At 40.9% G+C, this 21,504-nt stretch overlaps 1 protein-coding gene across 2 annotated transcripts in view; it reads left to right on the forward strand.

Moving 5' to 3' along the window:
• Nucleotides 1-26: 26 nt before the first annotated feature.
• Nucleotides 27-21,504, forward strand: part of ZYG11B (zyg-11 family member B, cell cycle regulator) — a 34,328-nt gene continuing 12,850 nt past the window's right edge. The window contains exons 1-5 of one of the 2 annotated variants that reach the window (XM_032768412.2): nucleotides 27-226; nucleotides 9,908-10,073; nucleotides 11,786-12,540; nucleotides 16,614-16,754; nucleotides 17,752-17,928. In XM_032768412.2, the coding sequence (XP_032624303.1) occupies nucleotides 224-226; nucleotides 9,908-10,073; nucleotides 11,786-12,540; nucleotides 16,614-16,754; nucleotides 17,752-17,928 (1,242 nt within the window). In that variant the 5' untranslated portion in view covers nucleotides 27-223. Of the gene's footprint in view, nucleotides 227-7,030; nucleotides 7,902-9,907; nucleotides 10,074-11,785; nucleotides 12,541-16,613; nucleotides 16,755-17,751; nucleotides 17,929-21,504 lie in introns of those variants that run through there. The other variant, XM_075067616.1, reaches the window with a different exon arrangement.

The following is a 21,504-nucleotide window of genomic DNA, read 5'->3' on the forward strand; positions in this document are numbered from 1 at the left end:
ACTTTGGTTTAACGGGACTGATTTTCAGAAGACCTCAGCTCCCAGCGGGCGCCCTGCGCGGCTGCGGCCCGACGGCTAGCGCGGCTCCAGAAGCAGCAGGAGCGCGGCCCCTTTAAGGAAGGCGGGAGGCGGGCCCGGCCGCCCCTAGCCGGCTGAGGCGGATTCACTTCCAGGCCGCCCCGGCTCGCTGCTGGGTGACGGAGCCTGGGGAGCCAGCGCAGAGATGGTGAGTCCTTCCCCCCGCCCCGCCATGGGGTTTGCAGCCCGTGGAGGGCAGGGGCCCCGCGCGGGGTGAGTCGGGGCTGCCTCCCCCGAGCACAGCCCTTGGCGAGCTCGGCTGAGGTAAACTCCCCTCCGGCTGCCTCGGGGGCTGTTCGAGGCGGGCGGTGAGGCCCTCGCGGGAGCGGACTGGCGGGCGATGGCAGCCCGGCGCTCGCGGCCCTGACAGCAGATCGCTGCGGCTCCTCGGCGCCAGGGGAGTAGGACAGTTCGCGGTGACTGCGGGCCGCCAGCTTGGGGAGCGGGTGGTTGTGCAACGAGCCGCTGAGCGGCGTGTAACATAAACAGGGACCGAGGCTGCAGGAGCCGGGCGGCAGCTCCGCGCCGTGGAGGAGCGAGTTACGTTCCCTGACAGCGGCTCGCCCCGGGAAGTTAACAACCAACCTATCTTGGGGGGCCCCTTCCAGAAGCAGCTGTGGGCTTAGCGGGGCGCGCGAAGTGTACTCGCACCCCTCCCTCGTTTGGATGCACTTAGACCCGGGTCACCTGTTCGCCTGCCTTCAGGGGACTATGCCCTGCTGGTATCAGCACCTTTCTTCTACCACTCCAGCTGTGTCTGCAGTAGAGGTTGTATTGATCTTTAACTAGTTTGGTTTCAATCAAACAAAACCCCTGCTCTTAACAAGAATAGTTAAATGGGCACAAAACCTGTGTGTAGATCAGGCCTACCCAATTAAAGAGCACAAGTTCCTTCAAAAAATCAAGGGGACTTGTACTTCCAGTCACTCATGTCTACACTGCAAAACAAACACACCAGATTCCTGAGCCCAGGCTCCAGCCTGAGCCCAAACATCTACACTGTATTTTTTATAACCCCACACCTCTAGCCCAGTGAGCCCAAGTCAACTGACATGGTCCAGCCATTGATATTTGATTGCAGGGTGGATATGTAACACCCTCCACAGGCAGGATTGAACCGGGGATATCTGGAGCTTAGCGCATGAGCCTCTACAACAACCTGAGCTGAAAGCGAATTAGGCCTGCCTGTTAGCTAAGGCTGTAAAGCAGACTCATTTTATCTTTTTCTTTAAGCGGTCTCTGTGCCACTAGATGGGATAGAACAGTGGTTCTCAAACTTTTGTACTGGTGACCCCTTTCACATAGCAAGCCTCTAAGTGCAACCCCTCTTATAAATTTAAAAACACTTTTTTTATATATATTTAACACCATTATAAATGCTGAAAGCAAAGTGGGGTTTGGGATGGAGGCTGACAGCTCACGATCCCCCATGTAATAACCTCATGACCCCCTTAGAGGTCCTGACCCCCAGTTTGAGAACTCCTGGGCTAGAACAACACACCCAGAAGGTGTATGGGTTACAGATACACCCTCAGGGCATCAGTCTACACTGACTTGGCTCACTCTGCAATGCTAGCTTGGGTTGGAGCTTAGGCTGGAGCTCGTGCTCTGATGGTGTGTTGACACTGGAATAAAATTTCTGCAATTGGCCTGGATCATCTGACTCACCTCGATCGTCTGATTTGTGCTTGTGGTGCTCAGGCTGAAGCCTGGGCTTTGGGACCCTTCCGCCTTGCAGGGTCCCAGAGCTTGGGCTCCAGTTTGAGCCTAAACGTCTACAACCTCACATCTTGAATCCCACGAGCCCAGGCCTCCCCTGGGTGTTAATTGTTGTGTAGATGTTCCCTGACACCCACCCACCTTGCTGGGATTAATAGTCCAAGTACCAGTTCAAGTGGGAATGTCTAAACTGCTATTTTTAGACTCATAGTTTGAGTCAAAGTCTGTAGACCTAGGCTCCGAGACACACTGCTGTGTTGTTTTTTTGTTTTGTTTTTTCAGTGTAGACATACTGGTGCTTTTGAAAATGCAGCTCTCAGTGGATAAGAAACTGATTTTTGTCATCTGAAAAGAGTGAACAAGTGCAAATTGCAGGGATTTGACTAGAGGCTGGTTTTTTCGTGGTGGGGTATTAGATTAGTCCTCTTGGGATCCAGGAAGTGGGCAAGAGAAGCAGTAGAAGAGGTGGGGGAGGAGCTGTTACCTCAGGTTTTCCTGACTGCAAAAAGATTGTAGATAAATTGAGTGTTTTGTTTCTATAGCTACTTTAAAGGCCACCTGGCTCCCAGGTGACTCTTAAGGTCAGCAGCTCACTTTTTACAGGGTTACAGGCTTATGCAGCATCTCAACAGTTCATGCTTCACTTCTTTCTGCTTTGAGCCACCCGCCCCCTCACAGCTGCAACATGTAGTGTTCAGGTGAGAGTGGAACAAAGGAAGAGCTAAAACAGAAAGCAAAAGCACTACACCCAACATTAAAAAGAGGATACAGTAGGAAAGTAAATGGGAACAGAAAATGAAAATACAACTCAATTGTGCAAGGGACATAGTGCAAGTTTTGTGCTAGGCACCTACACACCCTATCTGTCAATCAGTTTCAGGGGCAACAAGGGGCTTTACAAAAACATCTGGCAAATGCTGCTATAGGCTTACCTAATTAAGGAGCACAAGTTTCATCAAAAAATCAGGGGGACTTGTGCTTCTGAGTCACTCATGTCTACACTGTAAAAAAACCTCACCAGGTTCCAGACAGAGCCCAAACATCTACACTGCATTTTTTTTTATAGCCCCATAGCTCTAGCCCAGTGAGCTCAAGTCAGCTGACATGGGCCAGCCATTGATGTCTCATTGCAGGGTAGATACACCCTCAGGACTTCAGTCTACACTGACTTTGGCTGGCTTTGCGATGTTAGCTTGAGTGTGTTGACACTGGAATAAAAGACCTGTGATTGGCCTGGGTCATCTGACTGGTGCTTGTGGTGCTCAGGCTGGAGCTTGGGCTCTGGGACCCTTCCCCCTTGTGGGGTCCCAGAGCTTGGGCTCCAGTCTGAGCCTAAACATCTACAGTCCCGCATATTGAGTCCCACAACTCAAGCTTTTGTAGCACAGCAACAACTGCACTAATAATAATTAGTGCTTTACAGATACTTAACAGTAGGATGAGTCATATTCCCTCTGTCACTACTAAAACATTACAGAGGGAAAGATGGTTGAGGAAAAAAATACATTTTGTTAGTTACCTTGTTGTCTCCTTGTGAAGAGTCATGATTCACCCGCAGTTGGAAATTTGTATTTTTTTAAAAAACAAAACCCCGAACTGTACACTTTGCTTTTTATATTTAACAAGGCTTAAACATACATTGTTGTGTGAAAACTTGACCGGGGGAGGGGGAATTGAGGCTGCTGATCCATCTTAACTAGCAAGGCGTTTGGATATATTTTATTTCCACAACAACACAAGTTATGCAGGAAGAGTTAAGCTATTATACAGGAGGTCAGACTGGATGATCCTACTGGTCCTTTCTTGCTTTATAATTTATTAATCTAAGTTCCTATTGTAGTATCATTATTTTTGAATTTTTTGAATTTATTGGTTTGTGTCACAACCTTAATGCTTGTTTGAGCTAGTTTTGTTGTGCACAATTAATCTAAAGGCTTGTCTGCAAAGGAAATTACACCAATGTAAGCTGAGGCCATGTTCTCTGCCAGCACAGTTATATCGGTCAGTGATGTGAAGAGGTGTGATACCTGACTGACATAGCTGTGTTGGCAGAAGCCCCTAATGTAGGTGCAGGTTTATTGGCAAAAACTGCAGTTTTACTGGTATAGTTTGTTCTGCTCTTGCGGGGGTGGGGGGGAGGAGGAGTTGGTGCAATAAATTATGTTAGTGAAAGTGCAGCTTTGCCAGTATACATGCATCTACAATAGGAATGCTTTTCAAGTATAGTATTACAGTATTCCTATGAGTAAAGAGCCCCTGGTATATTTGTGGACTAAGGAGTGTCTCTAAGCGGAAAGTTATATACTTTTTCAGTTTAGTTCCTCCATTTGAAAGAGGTTTAAACTAATCACACTTCCCCTAAAAAAAGTCCTTCTTATTCTGGAATAAGAGTGACCACACAGGGAATTATACCAATATTATTGGTAAAATTGTCCTGTGTGAAGATCTTTCCTTCAACACAAATTTTGTAGACTGAGATGAATGTTTGGGGAGTCTTTACAAATGTGTTAATACTTCAAATTAACTGTTAATCAACTAACTCAAGATAAAAAATAGTGTAGACAAAGACTAGAGTCTGAGATTTAAAAAAAAATAAACAAAGTAACCATGCATTTTGCCCTGTAAGAGCAGGTGTTGGAGACTGGAGTAGAAAATGTGTATGTTGGCCTTGTAACCTGGTAGAATATGTATTTAGAAGATAGTAAACATGATTGATTAAGAAAGTAATGATAATAGGTCATATGATGTTTATGGCCATGCTGAGATGTAATTTTTAAGTAGTTCTGAGGAAATTTACCTATTAAATGCTCTGTACATTCAAAACAATAACAAATCTTACAAATTAAACCAGTTACTGATTCTTCTTTCCTGACCAATCCATCAGGAGTAATACCACTTCCCATAAAGCTCCTTTCCCCCACCTCATATGTTCTCCCTAGCTCATCATCTTGAAAGCCTGGGAACACAGATGAGCCTTGCAGAGTGTCCAGAAAGCCAACAGATTCAGGTTCTGTTATACCAAGGTAGAAAACAGGTTCCAAAACTGAGGGTCATTCACTGAATATGCTCTGCCAGCAGCCACCTTACAGTTATACCAGAGGTCTGCGTGCTTCATTTCTTCATCTGCCTGGGTATATCATGTCAGGAAAGCTTAACTCTTTTTATAGGCTAAAAGAAACACCTTAGTATTTTAAATGATTTGGAGTAGGGGAAGTTTTAAAACGCAGTGCATTTTTACATGAAAATCTAGATTTTGGGGATTAGGAGTGAGACAGCTTCCATTATCCTTGTAATTTACAGTTAAATATATTTTAATTAAATTTTCATAAAGAGTAATTTAGTTATAGTGTTAGGCCTAAATTGCCAACTCTGCAAAATACAGTTAGATCCATGGTCAATGAACTGATGGACTGTTAAAATGTAGCTCTAGTTCACAATTTCAGATGTATTGTTATTATCTACTTCCCTTCATTTCTATGTTAGAAATACAGATTGTTAAGAACACTTGTTTTAAAATGTTGGGTGACTTTCAGGGCTTGTTTACATGGTGCTTTAATTTAGTGCAGATTAGCTGGGGTGTAAATTCAAGTTCACACCAGCATGTTGCACACTTACTAGCCCATGTGAATCCTGCAGATGCATGCTGAAAGTTCCCTACACTGCACTGCACTGCACATTAACATGGTATTAAGCCCTCACTTAGGCCTACTCTACGCTACAAAGTTGGGTTCAGATAAGTCTGCTTGCGTCAGCCTAGTTATGCATATAGACTCTGTTTTCGGGTGCAACTGTGTTCTGATGTAAATGTGTCTGAGCACACCTCCTCTTCCATGATTCCCATGTCAAGAGCTCCTAAAGAAACCAAATGTAAGGTCACCTTTTATTTGAAGTGGAGAGGAAAAGAACTTCTTGTCTTTTTAGATAGGATGCTTGAGGTCCTCTGTATATAGCTCTTATCAGAGAAAAATGGCCATTGAAAACAAAGAAAGGAATACTTGGTTTTTAGTAAATCTGTGTCCTTGGTTCAAAGGTACTGAATCAGGGTGGTTCTGCTATGTTGGAAAGTTGGCATTTATATCTTCTATTTTAAAAAGCACTGTGCTATTTATATTTAGAACAAATGACAAACGTGGAGCATATCCCCTTCCGTAATGGAGACCAAAACAAAGCAGCAGTCATAGGGCAGGGGTTCTCAACCTGGGGCTGGGACCCCTCAGAGGGTCGTGAGGTGTCAACCTCCATCCCAAACTCCACTTTACCTCCAGCATTTATAATGGTATTAAATAAATATATTAAAAAGTGTTTTTAATTTATACGGGGGGGTGGCACTCAGAGGTTTGCTATGTGAAAGGAATCACCAGCAAAAAAGTTTGAGAGCCACTGTCATAGGGCATTTGTGGTCAGAACAAACAAATTTTGATGTCAAAGTTGATATAGGTTTCTCAGAAAGAGTTTAATGGAAAGATAAGGATCTATCAATATTCTGGAAAAATCTTCAAAACTTTTACACTGGTTCATCAAGGAAAAGCTAAGTAAGCAAAAGCTACTTTTTATTTGTTCAGACGATTTTATTTTTAAATGAGTCTGAGATATGAGGGCTTGCAAAGGAGCAGATGAAGTCATTATTGAGGATAGTGAAGCTAGTCTTTCTGCCAGAGTAGGCTACAGCAGTCTGACAGAAGAAGTCAGATATACTTGTTGATTTATACAGTAAGTAGGTGTATGTGATTGTGGTTCACATGATGCCGTTTTAGAAAAAATTCAGGAAAAACATGGTTGAAATTCTTGATAAAGTAATCCTCTTCATTAATTTTAAACAAGACTTGCTGAATTTAGGATTCTGTAGTTCAAGAATGTGAAGTGACCCTGTGTAAACTGTACTGTCTCTAAATAGTGAAACTTTGTATAGGGTAAAACATTTTCTCTCCATAATAAACAATTTATTAGGATAGGGTGGGAAGCAGAAGTTTTAAATATTCCTCTTTTTTTATTTTATTTTTATTTGTGGGGGAGAGAATTCTTTGCTGCGTGTGACAAATCTGCCCAAGACACTCATTTACATGCTTATAATCGGAGGAACTTGGATTGAAGGAGGCATTATGCTTCAGGCTGCCATGTGCATTAGGTTGCTGTTAGATGCTGAAATCCATGCTGTTTGTTTTATTAACTTATTATGTATACTACTAATTACAATTTAATTTTTCATAGGTTTTCGTGGAGTTTGAGATGTATCAACAACTGACACCCTTATTTTCAAAATCGTGTAGGGGAACATGTACCGGTCACTCAGCATTCTTTGGTGTTAGTGTTGAGAATGATTCATAATGTTTGTGAGTCACTCCTTATGATGATGGAATGTGGTTGCTTAAAAACAGCAGGCTGTTATTGGGCACTAGAAGACTGAACAGAAAAACTATATTCAAAGATTAAGATTATGTATTAATAAGAGAAGTTCAGAGGTTTCTCATGATTATTTCCTGTCTTGCCGTTAGTGTCTGATACACCCAAGGATATGTTTTGCAATACCTTGGCACTGTGTGTAGGATAAATATGAAATTAAAGAATTAGGGTTAGTTTGGTTAAGGAAGAGTGTGTGTTTGTGTTGTAAAGAAGGGCCTTGACTAGCAAGTAGAAGGAAGGCCTTGAAAATACTGAGTTATAAGGTCACTAGGAATAAAGTAGGGAGACTGTCTGGTTCAAAGAATAACTAATGAGATAAGGGAAAGCTTCTTTTTAAAAAAGGGGGGAAAAAAAGCCTCTGATGACTGGGGTGGCTGCCGATGGTTTTAAATAAGACAAAAATAATCTGTCTTAAAATGAGTTCCCATGACCCTTCCCAACCCACATTCCAATGTTGAAGCCTCTGGGAATGGAAAAACTGTTGGTCAGCAAGAAGGAGGGGAGTGAAGACCTTAAAAAGAAAGAAGGTTGTAAATCTCACCTGGATTAAGACTGGAAATAAGGGTGAATGGTCTTAAATTGATTTTTAGCTGAAGTCAGTAACTGGCAATGATCTCACTTGTTTGTTTATGGGTATAAAAAGTAAACTCTTAAAGGGGTCATTGCTAATACCTGCCTGATCATGTTGAAGCCAACAATTATAGGTAAGTATCCCAGGTTTAGTCTGTTTATAAGTATCTTGATCAAATGCTCATAAATGTTTGCTACTGTTTGGACATAGTAAATTGCTTATTATTTAGGCTTTTTATGCATCTTTAGTGCAATTGTATAAATACCATTTGGCCTTTGGATTTAATAAAGGAATTTAGGGTTAAATTAATGTCATGGTAATATTCTGCATAAATAATAATAATTCCAACACAAGGTAAAAAAATGTTGGCTATGATTTGAAAGAAGACTATAAAAATTGTCACTTTGGGTCCCAGTTTTGTACAGTAATGAACAGGTCGTCTTCAGTCCTTTTTAATCTTGTAATTAAATACCGTTTGTCATTTATCAGTTTTAGTATTAATAAAATGTTGCCCCTTATTTTAAGGCTATTTTAAACTTTCAGCTTTTCATTTCTAGTAGATTGGAAGCAGCGTGGGTTGATTTAAATCAGCAATCAGGAAACCTTGATTTAAAGCATTTATTTTAATCTTGTTTTGCATTTGTACTTTTTAGTAATTTTCCTAAAACATATTAACTCGCATCTAAATATAGTCTTTACTCTAATTTTTGAATAAATTTTTGCTGATCAGGAGGACACACTAACTGCTTTAATGCATAGATATATCTCATTCTACATACATTATTCAGATTCTTAATTTTTACAATTTTTATCACATTAAGAAATTGTGAATGATGCATTTCCTATTTACTAGATAACTTTCTACTCTTGGTCTGCATTTAGATGGAAATTGAGATTCAACTAAAAATGAACAAAAACATTTTATAATTATTTTTATTAGTTAAATATAACTGCCTTAAATATGCTGGTTACATAAGAAACATATGTTTATCAAACATATTTTTCTTTTAGAACAAAGGAAGGCTTGACTATAATTAGTGGATTATTTGCACTTTTGGGTCAGATTTTCAAAGTTACTTTGGCATCTAATCTCCTTCTAGATTTTGGAATTAGTAGATCTCATTGTCTACCACCTGGTTTTTATAAATTGGAAGAGGAAAACAAGCTTTCCTGCTTTCTCAGATGCCAATTAGTTTCTCAACTTTGAATGAACTAATCCAAACTAACAAAGTATCCCCTCTGCATCTGCTGCTAAACTAAAAGTGATGAAGGCAAAAGCTTTTGTACACAACAGAAATTGAAATTGCATTTGTGAAATGTCAACGTTTGTTGCACTATCAAAATTGAAAATAATATAGATTCTTAATGGAGTGAATGAAATTGTGAAACATTTATAAAACTTGAGTTGACTGTCACAGTTAAAGATGTTTTCCTCATGAGTTTGTATATATTTAAAAAAGCAACACTGATTAAAAATTTGAAGAGAGCTCATTATCCCAGTGTATAATTTTTGGTTATTTATTTAAATTATTTTAAGATTATATGATGCTTAGGCATTAACATTAGTTGTTATAATTTAAAATTTAAACAGATTTTATTTATAGAAAGAAAAATATATTTAACTTAATCTGATTTTTAAAAAATAATTATTCTATTTTAATCCACCTTGCGATAAACTAATCAGCAGTTTAGCTTTGCACTTCAACAGATGATATTCCAGTATCCAACAAAAGCAGTCTCTACACCAGCTTGGTGTTTCTTTTGGATATAATGCGTTTTAAACATCCTGTCTCTCTTTTGTTTGGAATAGGGAAATGGAAACAGCAGCAACATCATAATGCAGTATATTCCATTAAATTACTGTAGGATCATATTTAATATATTAACTACATTTAAAAGGATGTTATTCTTCAGATGCAAAGTGAGAGATGTAATAGTTACAATTGAATGTATGATGATAGGGTGTCCCCTCAGCTGATTTTGTAATGCTACCCTTTCCATTAGTGACGACAATTGTGCTAACAAAACGCTGACTGGTACCAAAATACTATGTTTATAAATGGGCTTGATCATTCATGGCCAATATTTTTTATTTAACTCTAATGTCTCAGTAACTTGGTTGTGTTTTGCTTATGACAGGAGGAGGCATCTCCATATACTTTACTTGATATCTGCTTGAATTTTCTGACTGCTGACCTAGAGAAGTTTTGTACAGAAAGGCAAGATGGAACACTGTGCTTGCAGGAGCCAGGAATATTTCCACAAGAAGTGGCTGATCGACTGCTGCAGACTATGGCATTTCATGGTAATATCTTTATTTTGAAGGCAGCAGCTGTAGGTTTTCTACCAGAATATGACATTGGAGCCCCTACTTTATAGTCTAGTAGAATCTGGCACTGGAGCCACATGAACCTTCTTCCTTAATCTCCAGTGAAGAGGAATTTTTGCTCTTCTGGCTTTGTCACAACTTCTGCTGAATGCATCATGGATGGATAGATGGCTGCCCTCATGGATAAAATGTCCTTTGTCCCATGTTTGACCTTAGTTTAATGTTTCTTTTCAGTTACATGTCAGCACTTTTACCTGGGGTTCTTATTTCCGTCAGGATTAAAGGAATCTGATGAACTATATCTTTCTGCAGATGCTCAGATATTTAATTAGAATGTTAATATCTTTCATGGAGTAATTAACTGAAGTCTGTCTGTTCCACCCTGTATCTGCATAATTACATGTAAAATTATCTGGCTATAACACCTTCATTCATTTCATGTTACACAGTAAGCAGTGTGCAAAAAATATATTTCGTTGCTGAAAAGAAAAATCAAACCAGGAAATGCACTATAAAAAACTGTCAAAACCATGATTTTTTTCTTCTAACTACACCTCTACCTCGATATAATGCTGTCTTTGGGAGCCAAAAATTCTTACCGTGTTATAGGTGAAACCATGATATATTGAACTTGCTTTGATCCACCGGAGTGCGCAGCGCTGCTTCCCCGGAGCACTGCTTTACCGCGTTATATCCAAATTCATGTTATATTGGGTGGCGTTATATCCAGGTAGCGATGTAAATATTAAGTACAGGCCTAACATATGTCTTCACTATAGTCTATCTTTTGATAAGGGTGACCACCCTGTTTCTGATATCAGACTCCTGGTCTTCAGTATGGACTGGCCAGGAAATGGAGGGTGGGTGGAACCTCAACAAAATGTTTTGAATTTTTGTCAAATTTCTAACCAGTTCTCATTAAGATTGTGGTAGGTCCATATAAATGCAAGTTTTAGTCTAAAATGTCCATAATTCAAGGTTGTTGTAAAGACAGGTTAATTACCAGTTGAACTTTTCAGCCTTATATGAAGCAGACTCGGTTTTGTATATGTTGCTATTTATGCCATGACTAACCCTTGAAAAATGTGCGATTTCTTCCGCACTGTTTCTGAAACTAGGGGCCCAGACCCAAAAGGGGATCACAAGGCTGTTAGGGTGTTGCAGTATTGCCACTCTTACTTCTGCACCACTACTGGCAGCAGTGCTTCCTGAAGCTGATGGCAGGATGGAAATACCATGCCATTCTTGCTTCTCTACTGCTGGCAGGCAGTATTGCCTTCAGAGCTGGCCACCTGGCCAGCAGCTGCCACTCTCTCGCCACCCAGCTCTGAAGGCAGAGTGGAGAGTGGTGGCTGCTGCCTGGGTGCCCAGTTCAGAAGCCAATGCTGCCTGCTAGCAGCAGTGGACAAATAAGGGTGGCATGATATTGCCATTCTTACTTCTGTACTGTGGCAGCCCTGCCTTAAGGGCTGGGCAGCCAGAGACCAAATTTCATGGGGGAGACCAGATTTCATGGTCCGTGACGTGATTTTCATGGCTGTGAATTTGGTACACCCCTAATTATAACTACATTGACTGCAAACTGTGTATTATGAACCAGTTATTCTTGTTAATCCTTGTCATTTTCCCCCCATAGATTTAAAAAAAAATCTGTAATACAGCATAAACTTATTGCTGTTTTCCAACAGGGCTGCTAAATGATGGAACTGTGGGCATCTTCCGAGGCAACCAGATGCGTTTGAAACGAGCTTGTATCCGCAAAGCAAAAATCTCTGCAGTGGCTTTCCGGAAAGCATTTTGCCATCACAAGCTGGTAGAACTTGATGCTACGGGGGTGAATGCAGATATTACAATCACAGACATCATAAGTGGACTTGGCAGCAATAAATGGATCAAACAAAACCTTCAGTGCCTTGTGCTGAACTCATTAACTCTCTCTTTGGAAGACCCATATGAAAGATGCTTCAGTCAGTTGTCTGGTCTTCGTGCTTTGAGCATTACCAATGTTCTGTTTTACAATGAAGACTTAGCAGATGTTGCATCACTTCCAAGGTTAGAAAGTCTAGATATATCCAATACCTCTGTCACTGACATAACTGCACTCCTCACCTGCAAGGAGCAACTTAAGTCTCTGACCATGCACCACCTGAAATGCTTGAAAATGACAACGACACAGATTTTGGATGTTCTAAGAGAACTAAAATATCTGAATCATCTTGATATTTCAGATGATAAACAATTCACATCAGATATAGCACTTCGTTTACTAGAACAGAAAGATATCCTACCTAACCTTGTGTCTTTGGACATTTCCGGAAGAAAGCATGTTACAGATGAAGCTGTAGAAGCATTTATTCAACAACGACCAACAATGCAGTTTGTGGGACTGTTAGCTACTGATGCTGGCTACTCAGAATTCCTTACAGGAGAAGGAAACTTAAAGGTTTGACGTTTTAAGTTTGTCTATTTAAGGTTGTTACAACAAACGTGGTTCTTCCAGAATGAAATTATAGGTTCACCTCCCATCATAGTATTTTTATCTGGTAATGGCAATTGCTAATAACTGTGGCTCAGGCCTTCATGTAACTGTTTCTGTGCCAAAATTGGGGTCATATTTAATGTAAATTATCTATTTTTCTATACCATTCAATGAGTCTTGAAGTACTACTTTGAGATATCAAACCTGTGGGAACAGGATGTTAGCACTGGATAGTCTGAAACTATTTATTGGCATAATAAACTCTGGTTCCTTTGCATGACCTCTAGCATAAAGCATCAATATTTCAAAGCCTCATTCATATTGATGCATTGGCATTTGTATACAGTTTTGAGCAGTTCTACTTAACACAGTAGATGCAATAAAACTTTATATTCAGGAACTACTTTTGTACTCCAGCTCAACATCTGTTTTTTCAGATCGATGTTTCTGCCTGTTGCTCAGCCCTTTTATTACATCAGTGACTCACCTCTGCCCCCTCTTTTCTGGATAGGGCATTGGTTACCTTGTTCTCAAACCCCTCAATGTATTTAATACTCCTGCAAAGCTATACTCCAGTGTAGCAGTCTGGAGTTGGTTCCTTTTGTTCTCTCGAACCATATTAATGGTGAGTGATCTGTTAACACCCTGAACCACCTGTTGGAATTATCTAAGCTGTTTTACACCCCACACAGTAGTGTAACATTCCTTTTCTATTACCGGGTAATTCTGTTCAGTGAGAGACAGGTTTTTTGCTCAGAGTGCAATGGGCTGTTTCTTCCTGGTCTGCATCAGTACATCTCTTAGGCCTGTGTTGGATGTATGAATTCAATTCAAATACTTACTTAAAATCTGGACTGGCCAAAATGGGTGTGCATCTCTCCCTTGATCTGTTCCTTCATTGTCCCTATAGTCCTGTAAACCTTTCTATTTACTAGGTGTGCATCACTAGTGTTAATGTGGTGGTCTCTCTGGTAAGTAAAACCAGGTTTGTTAGAGAATACCATTTTTTGACTTTGTAACACAGCCACTACTTTTCTTTCTTTTTTTTTTTTTCCAATGGGGGCTAGCCCTTCAGTTAAAATAATGCTCTCTAAAGAGTTCTCCCCATTACTCTCGAACATTAAGTCTAAGAGAGGCAATACTTGGCATTTCTCATCTGCATAGCATATCCTGTTTACTATAGGCTCTTTGTTATGGTAAGCTTTTACTCTGCTAATATGTACAGTTTGGGGTAAACCCTGACTATAGGGGTTTTGTATCTGATAAGTGACTTCATTTTAGTTACTCTACCACCTCAAAGGGACCCTCTCATGAGGGTATTTCATGCTTTTGTAGGGGCTAATACCAAAGCCAAAACGTCTATATTAAAGGCTCTTTCACTTGTCGTCTTGTCATACCATGCTTTTTGTATAGTTTCATTTTCTTCAAGATTATGCTGTACCAGCTTCATAATGGTTTTAGCTCTGCCATGAGTTGATACAAATTCAGTTATACTGAAATGTCTGCTTATATGTGTGAGCAGCTGATTTTTGTAGTGTTACCACTTAAGAATAAACAGTAGGCAGTAATTTCCAGTGAGATCAGAACAGTTGTATAACAGTCCAGCAAAACTTCTCTGTGAAATACCTTATGAAGATAAACTGATAACCCTAGGTAGTATGTGAGACAGATGTGAAGCTGGACATGAGTTCCAAATGGTGTGGGTTTTTTCACTTGCAAAATGCATCATAGTTTAGTGACGATCAACACTATATTTTTATCAATAGGGCAAGTAAAAAGATGGCAACAGCATCTCTCAGAATGCTGTAGTATGAAAGATTATTTCCTGGTCTGGCAGCAAGATCTGAGAGATTTGTTTGGCCCAAGCAATATGGGATGCAGAAGATTGATTGTGGACTTGTTCATTGTAAATTATTTTATATAAACACATCAAATGCAAAGTCTCTTGGCAATTCTCTTGCTCTCTCCAAATCTCCTGGAGCCAAACATATATCCCTTCAGATATCCTGAGGTGAATTAACTTAACTTTTTTTTTTGTGTGTGTGACTGAGCCACCCCTCCTACAAATACCAATTCACCAACTGCAGTCAGTGAACATTTACTTGCCCCTAGGAAACACATGAAGTACCATAGCATATTGCTTACCTATAAAGAGATTTAAAAAGCAGTGGCATTAGATAATGGGAGTGCTCGCTGTAATGGGGGTGAAAAAGATACCAAGTGAGCAAGGGACATTTTTTTAAAGATACTCTCCAAAGCTGAAGTTCTTTTGCCTTAACTGCCAAAAAAGAAAAGAAAAATGTGTTCTTAACCTGAGTTTTATGGAGACTCATAGAAGTGTAGGACTTGAATGGATCTCAATAGGTCATCTAGTCGAGTCCCCTTCCCTCAAGGAGGACAAAGTAATAACTGGACCAGGGGTTCTGAAACTTCATTGCACTGCAACTCCCTTCTGACAAAAAGAATTACTACATGACCCAGGAGGGGGAACTGAAGCCTGAGCCTGCCCGAGCTCCACTTCCCCAGGCACGAGGCCAAAGCCAAAAGCCTGAGCCCCATCATGCAGGGCTGAAGCCCTTGGGCTTTAGTTTTGACCTCGCGTGCTGGGTCTTAGGCTTTTGCCCTGGGTGGTGGGCCTCGAGCTTCATCCCTGGTCCCCAGCCAGTCTAACTCCAGCCCTGGTGATCCTATTAAATGGGATTGCAACCCACTTTGGGGTCCCAACCGATAGTTTGAGAAATGCTGAACTAAACCTTTTCTGACAGATGTTTGTCTAACCTGCTTTTATGACAGAGATTCCACAACCTTCCTAGGCAATTTGTCCCAGTGCTTAAGTTAATTAACTCAAGGTAAATTCTAGTGAAGGCAATTGTTGTTTTTCACATGAGTTCACAAGTTGAGTTAAAATCTAGGCTTTAAGAATACATCTTTTTCCTTCTTTTCTTTTTTTTTTTAAAAAGAGAATATAGCACCTATGATACTTCTCATTAATAGAATTCTGGGAAGCTATAGCTATTGATTGAACTAATTAGTAACCTGCAAAAACAAGGAAGCTTTCTCTCATTGGTGTGGCTAAAACAAAGCACCACCTCCAGCTGAGAAAATTGCATCAAGTATATTGTTTCAGCAGCAGTGTGTGCCCATTTGTGTGTGATGGATCTTGCAGCTGTGAATCTTGCTTATAAGGCAAAAATGGACACAAGCAACGTTAATTGGTTATAGAGTGACACTCCTCCTGCCTGATCGGTTACAGGGAATTCTGGTCAAAGATTGGATTGAAGCTGAGTTTTGGTTTATACTTAGGGCCCTACCAAATTCATGGCCATGAAAAATGCATCACAGACTGTGAAATCTGGTCTCCCCCATGAAATCTTGTCTCTTGTGTACTTTTACCCTACGCTATACAGATTCACGAGGGAGATTAGCGTTTCTCAAACTGGGGTCCCGACCAAGAGCGGGCTGTGAAGGGGAGTCACAAGGTTGTTGTAGGGTGGTTGCAGTATTGTCACTCTTACTTCTGTGCCGCCTTCAGAGCTGGGTGGCCGGAGAGGGGTGATTGCTGGCCAGGTGCCCAGATCTGCACAGCTGCTGGCAGGATGCTGCCTTCAGAAGTAAGTGTGGCAATACCATACAATGCCACCCTTACTTCCACGCTGCTGCCTTCAGAGTTGGGTCAGGACCCCTACAGTTACAACACCATGAAATTTCGGATTTAAATCGCTGAAATCCGTGAAATTTACAATTTTTTTAAATCTTATGACCATGAAATTGACCAAAATGGACCATGAATTTGGTAGAGCCCTATTTATACTGTACAATATTACCTTATTTTGATGGGGAATGTTAAAGTGTGTCTAGTCCTGGGTTACTACAGGCAGATCATGTACTAGGTAGATGAAATGTTAAAAACACAGATTTGGATAAAATGCCACCGGCTTTGGAACAATGGTTTTGCACAGTTAAGAAAAATCAAATTCTGAAATACAGTAATGACAACTTTTAAAAAAGGAAATATAAACTACTTTGTCTGTTCATAGGTGTCTGGAGAAGCAAATGAAACTCAGATTTCTGAAGCACTGAAACGGTACAGTGAGCGGGCATTCTTTGTGAGGGAAGCACTCTTTCATCTGTTCAGCCTAACACACATTATGGAAAAAACAAAGCCTGAAATTTTAAAGGTAAAACAATACACTTCAGATGAGAAAATCTTGCTCTGTTCTGTAAATTTAACTTCAGATGAGCATCTGGAAAGCTTATAATATACTGAAAACTTAGTATATGTTATGTAGCTTTCTTCTGCCTGTTTAATTACTTGGTATTGCTTAAGAGGTTTAGTAGAAATCATTAAGCTTCTGTTAATGTTCACGTGAAAGTGATGTATGTGTTAGTGGTGTGAATGGTGCAAAAGAGTTGATTTTCCTCTGAAAAGAGGCACCAGGCTAATTCAGCAGCAGTATGAATTCATTTTACAAATAAATACTTCTGAATACGGCTTAGAAAAGTCTCCTAATATTGCATTATGACATGCTAACTATTGAACAAGTATTGCTTAAAGATAGACAAACTATTGAGTTACCTGTAGGAGTTATTAGACTAAAGCCTGTCCCTAGGCCACTGGCTTTGTATCATTGGAGCCCCAGAGGTGGTTCAATCTCTATTATTCCAATGGAAGGAGAGATCAGAGAGATTCAGTTATCTAGCAAAAAAGATTATTGATCAACATCTTTCAAATTAAACAAGTGACTTTAAGAAAATATCATGATTCTTCCAGCCCTGCTGTGTTAGCAGGAGATATTGCTGCTTGATCATGTTAGTGTCAGTTGTAAAGAGAGTTTGGATATTCAGTCACTAGCAAAGATTACTCTTCCGTTTCCCTGTGTATAAGGTATTTGTGACAAGTTTACAAAGTCAAAACCATAACCTGAGAGGGGATGGCTATAGGCCTGTGGTAAATTAGCAGCCTTATTGCTGTAGTAGCGCTCAGATTATTTGCTTGAAATAACTGAGCAAAAGCAGAGAGGCTCTTTCGGGATACTGAAATGTCACTCACTGGGTTGCTGAATTGAGTGAGAGGTAGGGAGGAATTGTGGGGCACGAAATCACCAATGGATCCAGGGTTGCTCTTCAGTATGTGGATTTATATATAAAGTGAATATGATTTTGTTTGTCTTTCAGCTTGTGGTTATTGGAATGCGAAATCACCCTCTGAACTTGCCTGTGCAGTTAGCAGCAAGTGCATGTGTGTTTAACTTAACCAAGCAAGATTTAGCAGCAGGCATGCCTGTTCGACTACTGGCTGATGTCACTCACTTACTCCTTAAGGCCATGGAACATTTTCCCAACCATCAACAGGTAAAAATATTGGGTTTCTTTTTTCTGTGGATTTCTCATCCTAACAGGAGGCCTAATAATAGAAATACAACCCAGATACTGTGATGTGTTTCTGCTTTGAGACTATTTTAATGCTATGAAGTATTAAATGTACGCTAAATAGAGCCTCAGCTTTCTTGTAAACTTGATGGAGATCTAACCATCCCTGTAGATGTTGCAAAACAACATGAACTTAACAGAGAAGAGGCAAGTTCTGACTCTACCTCAACGATGGCCTTGAACAGATATACCCAGATATGTTTGTGTACAGTATGCACACCTGATTTGTTGTAACTTGAAAGGCTGCTCTTTGTGACAGTTTTACTCTTAGACTGCAGTACATTAATATAATCATGATGCATGACAAAATTTGTAGAAGTGCAGTCGGATAGTTAACTTACTAGAATTAAGGATCTGTGGTTGTACTATTGCTATGAACTGTGTCACTGTTGGGGGGATCCCACCTAACAGACACTAATAGTAGCTGCATTTTTCCACTGACAAACGTGGGCAAGGAATGTCTGGTGCCTTTCTGTCCTTGATTTTTGCATTCACTGGAGTCACATCCCTGTTGAACTCTCTGCCTCATAGGAGTGCAGTTTGTAGAAGCAATATTCCTCTAGCATGGCTTTTTTAAAGACTTTATTTTACTGAAATCAAACTAATCAGCAAGGACAATAAGAGGCAAATAAAAAGAATGCCTATTGTCATCTTTATCAACCATTGTATGCCCAAAACTCAGTAACTGTGCTAAACATTTCCTCACACAGCAAAAAAAACAAAGAACCAGAACAGAAAGGAGAGACACAAACAGGAGAGATACCACCATTAGATATCTGACAGTTATGCCCCAATGGTTATCGCCATGATATCATTATCCAGGCAGGATTGAGTTAAGTAAAAGTCCAGAACTGATTGTGTTGTCCTTCACAAAAACAGTCCTAAAGTTTCTGGTAGAGAATTTTGGATATATGGGTACCACTTCTCTCTGTATTAATTAGTTAATCCCAACTATACATACGATGGGGGCTAATTTAGCTACAACGAGTCAGGAAAAAGATCTTGGAGTCATCGTGGATAGTTCTCTGAAGATGTCCATGCAGTGTGCAGAGGCGGTCAAAAAAGCAAACAGGATGTTAGGAATCATTAAAAAGGGGATAGAGAATAAGACTGAGAATATACTATTGCCTTATATAAATCCATGGTGCGCCAACATCTCGGATGCTGTGTGCAGGTGTTGTCTCCTACCTCAAAAAGATATTCTGGCATTGGAAAGGGTTCAGAAAGGGCAGCTAAAATGATTAGGGTTTGGAGAGGGTCCCATGTGAGGAGAGGTGAGGAGGCTGGGACTCTTCAGCTTGGAAAGGAGGAGACTGGGGGGATGTGATAGAGGTATATTAAATCATGAGTGATGTTGAGAAAAAGTGGATAAGGAAAAGTTATTTACTTATTCCCATAATGCAAGAACTAGGGGTCACTAAACGAAATTAATAGGCAGCAGGTTTAAAGCAAATAAAAAGGAAGTTCTTCTTCACGCAGCGCACAGTCAACTTGTGGAACTCCTTACCTGAGGAGGTTATGAAGGCTAGGACTATAATGGTGTCTAAAAGAGAACTGGATAGATTCATGGTAGTTAGGTCCGTAGATGGCTATTAGGCAGGATGGGTACGGAATGGTGTCCCTAGCCTCTGTTCGTTAAAGGATGGAGATGGATGGCAGGAGAGTGATCACTTGATCGTTGCCTGTTGGGTTCACTCCCTCTGGGGCACCTGGCATTGGCCACTGTCGGTAGACAGATACTGGGCTAGCTGGACCTTTGGTCTGACCCGGTATGGCTGCTGTTATGTTCTTATATGTTGCCTGTGGGTTATTGCTCAGTAAAGCATGATTAATGTAATGTATTGGAGGAAAGCTTCCCTCCAGAGGGGAAGGTGGAAACTTCTTATGAGCCGCAAAGTAGCATTAGGCCTGGAAGGATTTGCTTGTGAGGTGTTTCAAAGAGGTCAAACTAGCTGAGAAGTGTGGGAGTTATATCACATTCCATAGGCTGTGAGGAATGAATGCCTACCTTTTTCCAAAAGTTAGCAAATGCCTGATACAATGAAAGAGGCTGCCATTTTTGGCAGTATGTTTTGAACAATTCTCAATCTAAAATGTCAACTTTAGAGACTGTGTACTGGGGGCAAATAAGCCCTGTTTTTAGTATCTGGTACAGTGTTTCCCTTCCACCGTGGGTCTAGAGCAGTGATAATCAGGCTGGTGCAACTGGCTCTTTAATGTGTCTCCTATGGCTCTTTGCAGCACATGATATTAAAACACTCTCTGATTTAATTATTAACCAATCAGCATGTTTTTACTGTGTTATTAACTAATTAAAATATCAACTTGCCTTAAGTTATTAACTTATTTGCTGTGAGAATAATATTTAGTTGAGATATAGATAGATAGATAGATAGATAGATATTTCTCCGGTCATTCACACTATTGTGGCTCTTTTGGGTAATGTTGATCGCTAATTTGCTCCTGAACCACTGAGGTCTGAGTGTTACTAGTCTAGACCAGGGATCTCAAACTCAAATCACCACAAGGGCCACATGAGGACTAGCACATTGGCCTGAGGTCCGCATCACTGAAATCTTTTCATACAATGATACAAAAGTATAGTCAAAAATGAAAAAAATAGAGTAATGTAGTAGAAGATTAAAAGTCAGTGTACTGTATTAACTTTCTAAAAACTGTAATGTGAAGACGGTTTTTAATAAAATATAAACACCTGTAACTATTCTTTATGTGGTGAGTAACACTGATGATCTACACTAACAGTCTGTCAACATAGCTGTACTGCCAGGAACATTTTAAAGTAACTATTCATACAAAATACATTGCCACTTTTAACAAACATTCTTCCCAACTACTCACAGTAAAGAATCATAAGTGCTGAACTTTATACCTCAGATTGCTCGTCCAGTCCATGAGGCCCCGCCCCTTCCCTGTTTTTTTCCACCCCTTCCCTGCACCCTTTCCGTCCCCTTCGCCAAAGTCACTGCCCCAACTCTGCCTTCTCTCTGCCCCTGTTCTAGGGTTGGGCAAACTTTTTGGGCCGAGGGCCACATCTGGGTGGGGAAATTGTATGCAGAGTCGGGGCAGGGAGTTGGGGTGCGAGAAGGAGTCTGGAGTATGTGAGGGGGTGCGGTGTGCAGGAAGGGGCTCAGAGCAAGGGATTGGGGCAGAAGATGGGTGTGCGGTGTATTGGGGGCTCGGGGAAGGGGGTTGGAGTGCACAGGGGTGCAAGGTGCAGCAGGGGGCTCAGGGCAGGGAGTTGGGGTGCAGGAGGGGTGTGAGGTGCAGGCAGGGAGCTTAGGGCAGGGAGCTGGGGGGCGAGGTGCAGGAGGGCTTTGGGCTCCGGGCTGGCAGCAGCACGTACTGGGGCTAGGGCAGGCTCCCTCCCTGCTTGCCTTGTCCCCGGCCCCGTGCCACTCCAGGAAGCGCTGCGGCCACTGGGGGCGGGGGGGTTGAGGGCTCCATGTGTGCTGCTCTTGCTGTGCCTCCAAGTACCTC

The sequence above is a fragment of the Chelonoidis abingdonii genome, chromosome 7 (genome assembly GCF_003597395.2).
Source record: "Chelonoidis abingdonii isolate Lonesome George chromosome 7, CheloAbing_2.0, whole genome shotgun sequence".
NCBI lineage: Eukaryota > Metazoa > Chordata > Testudines > Testudinidae > Chelonoidis > Chelonoidis abingdonii.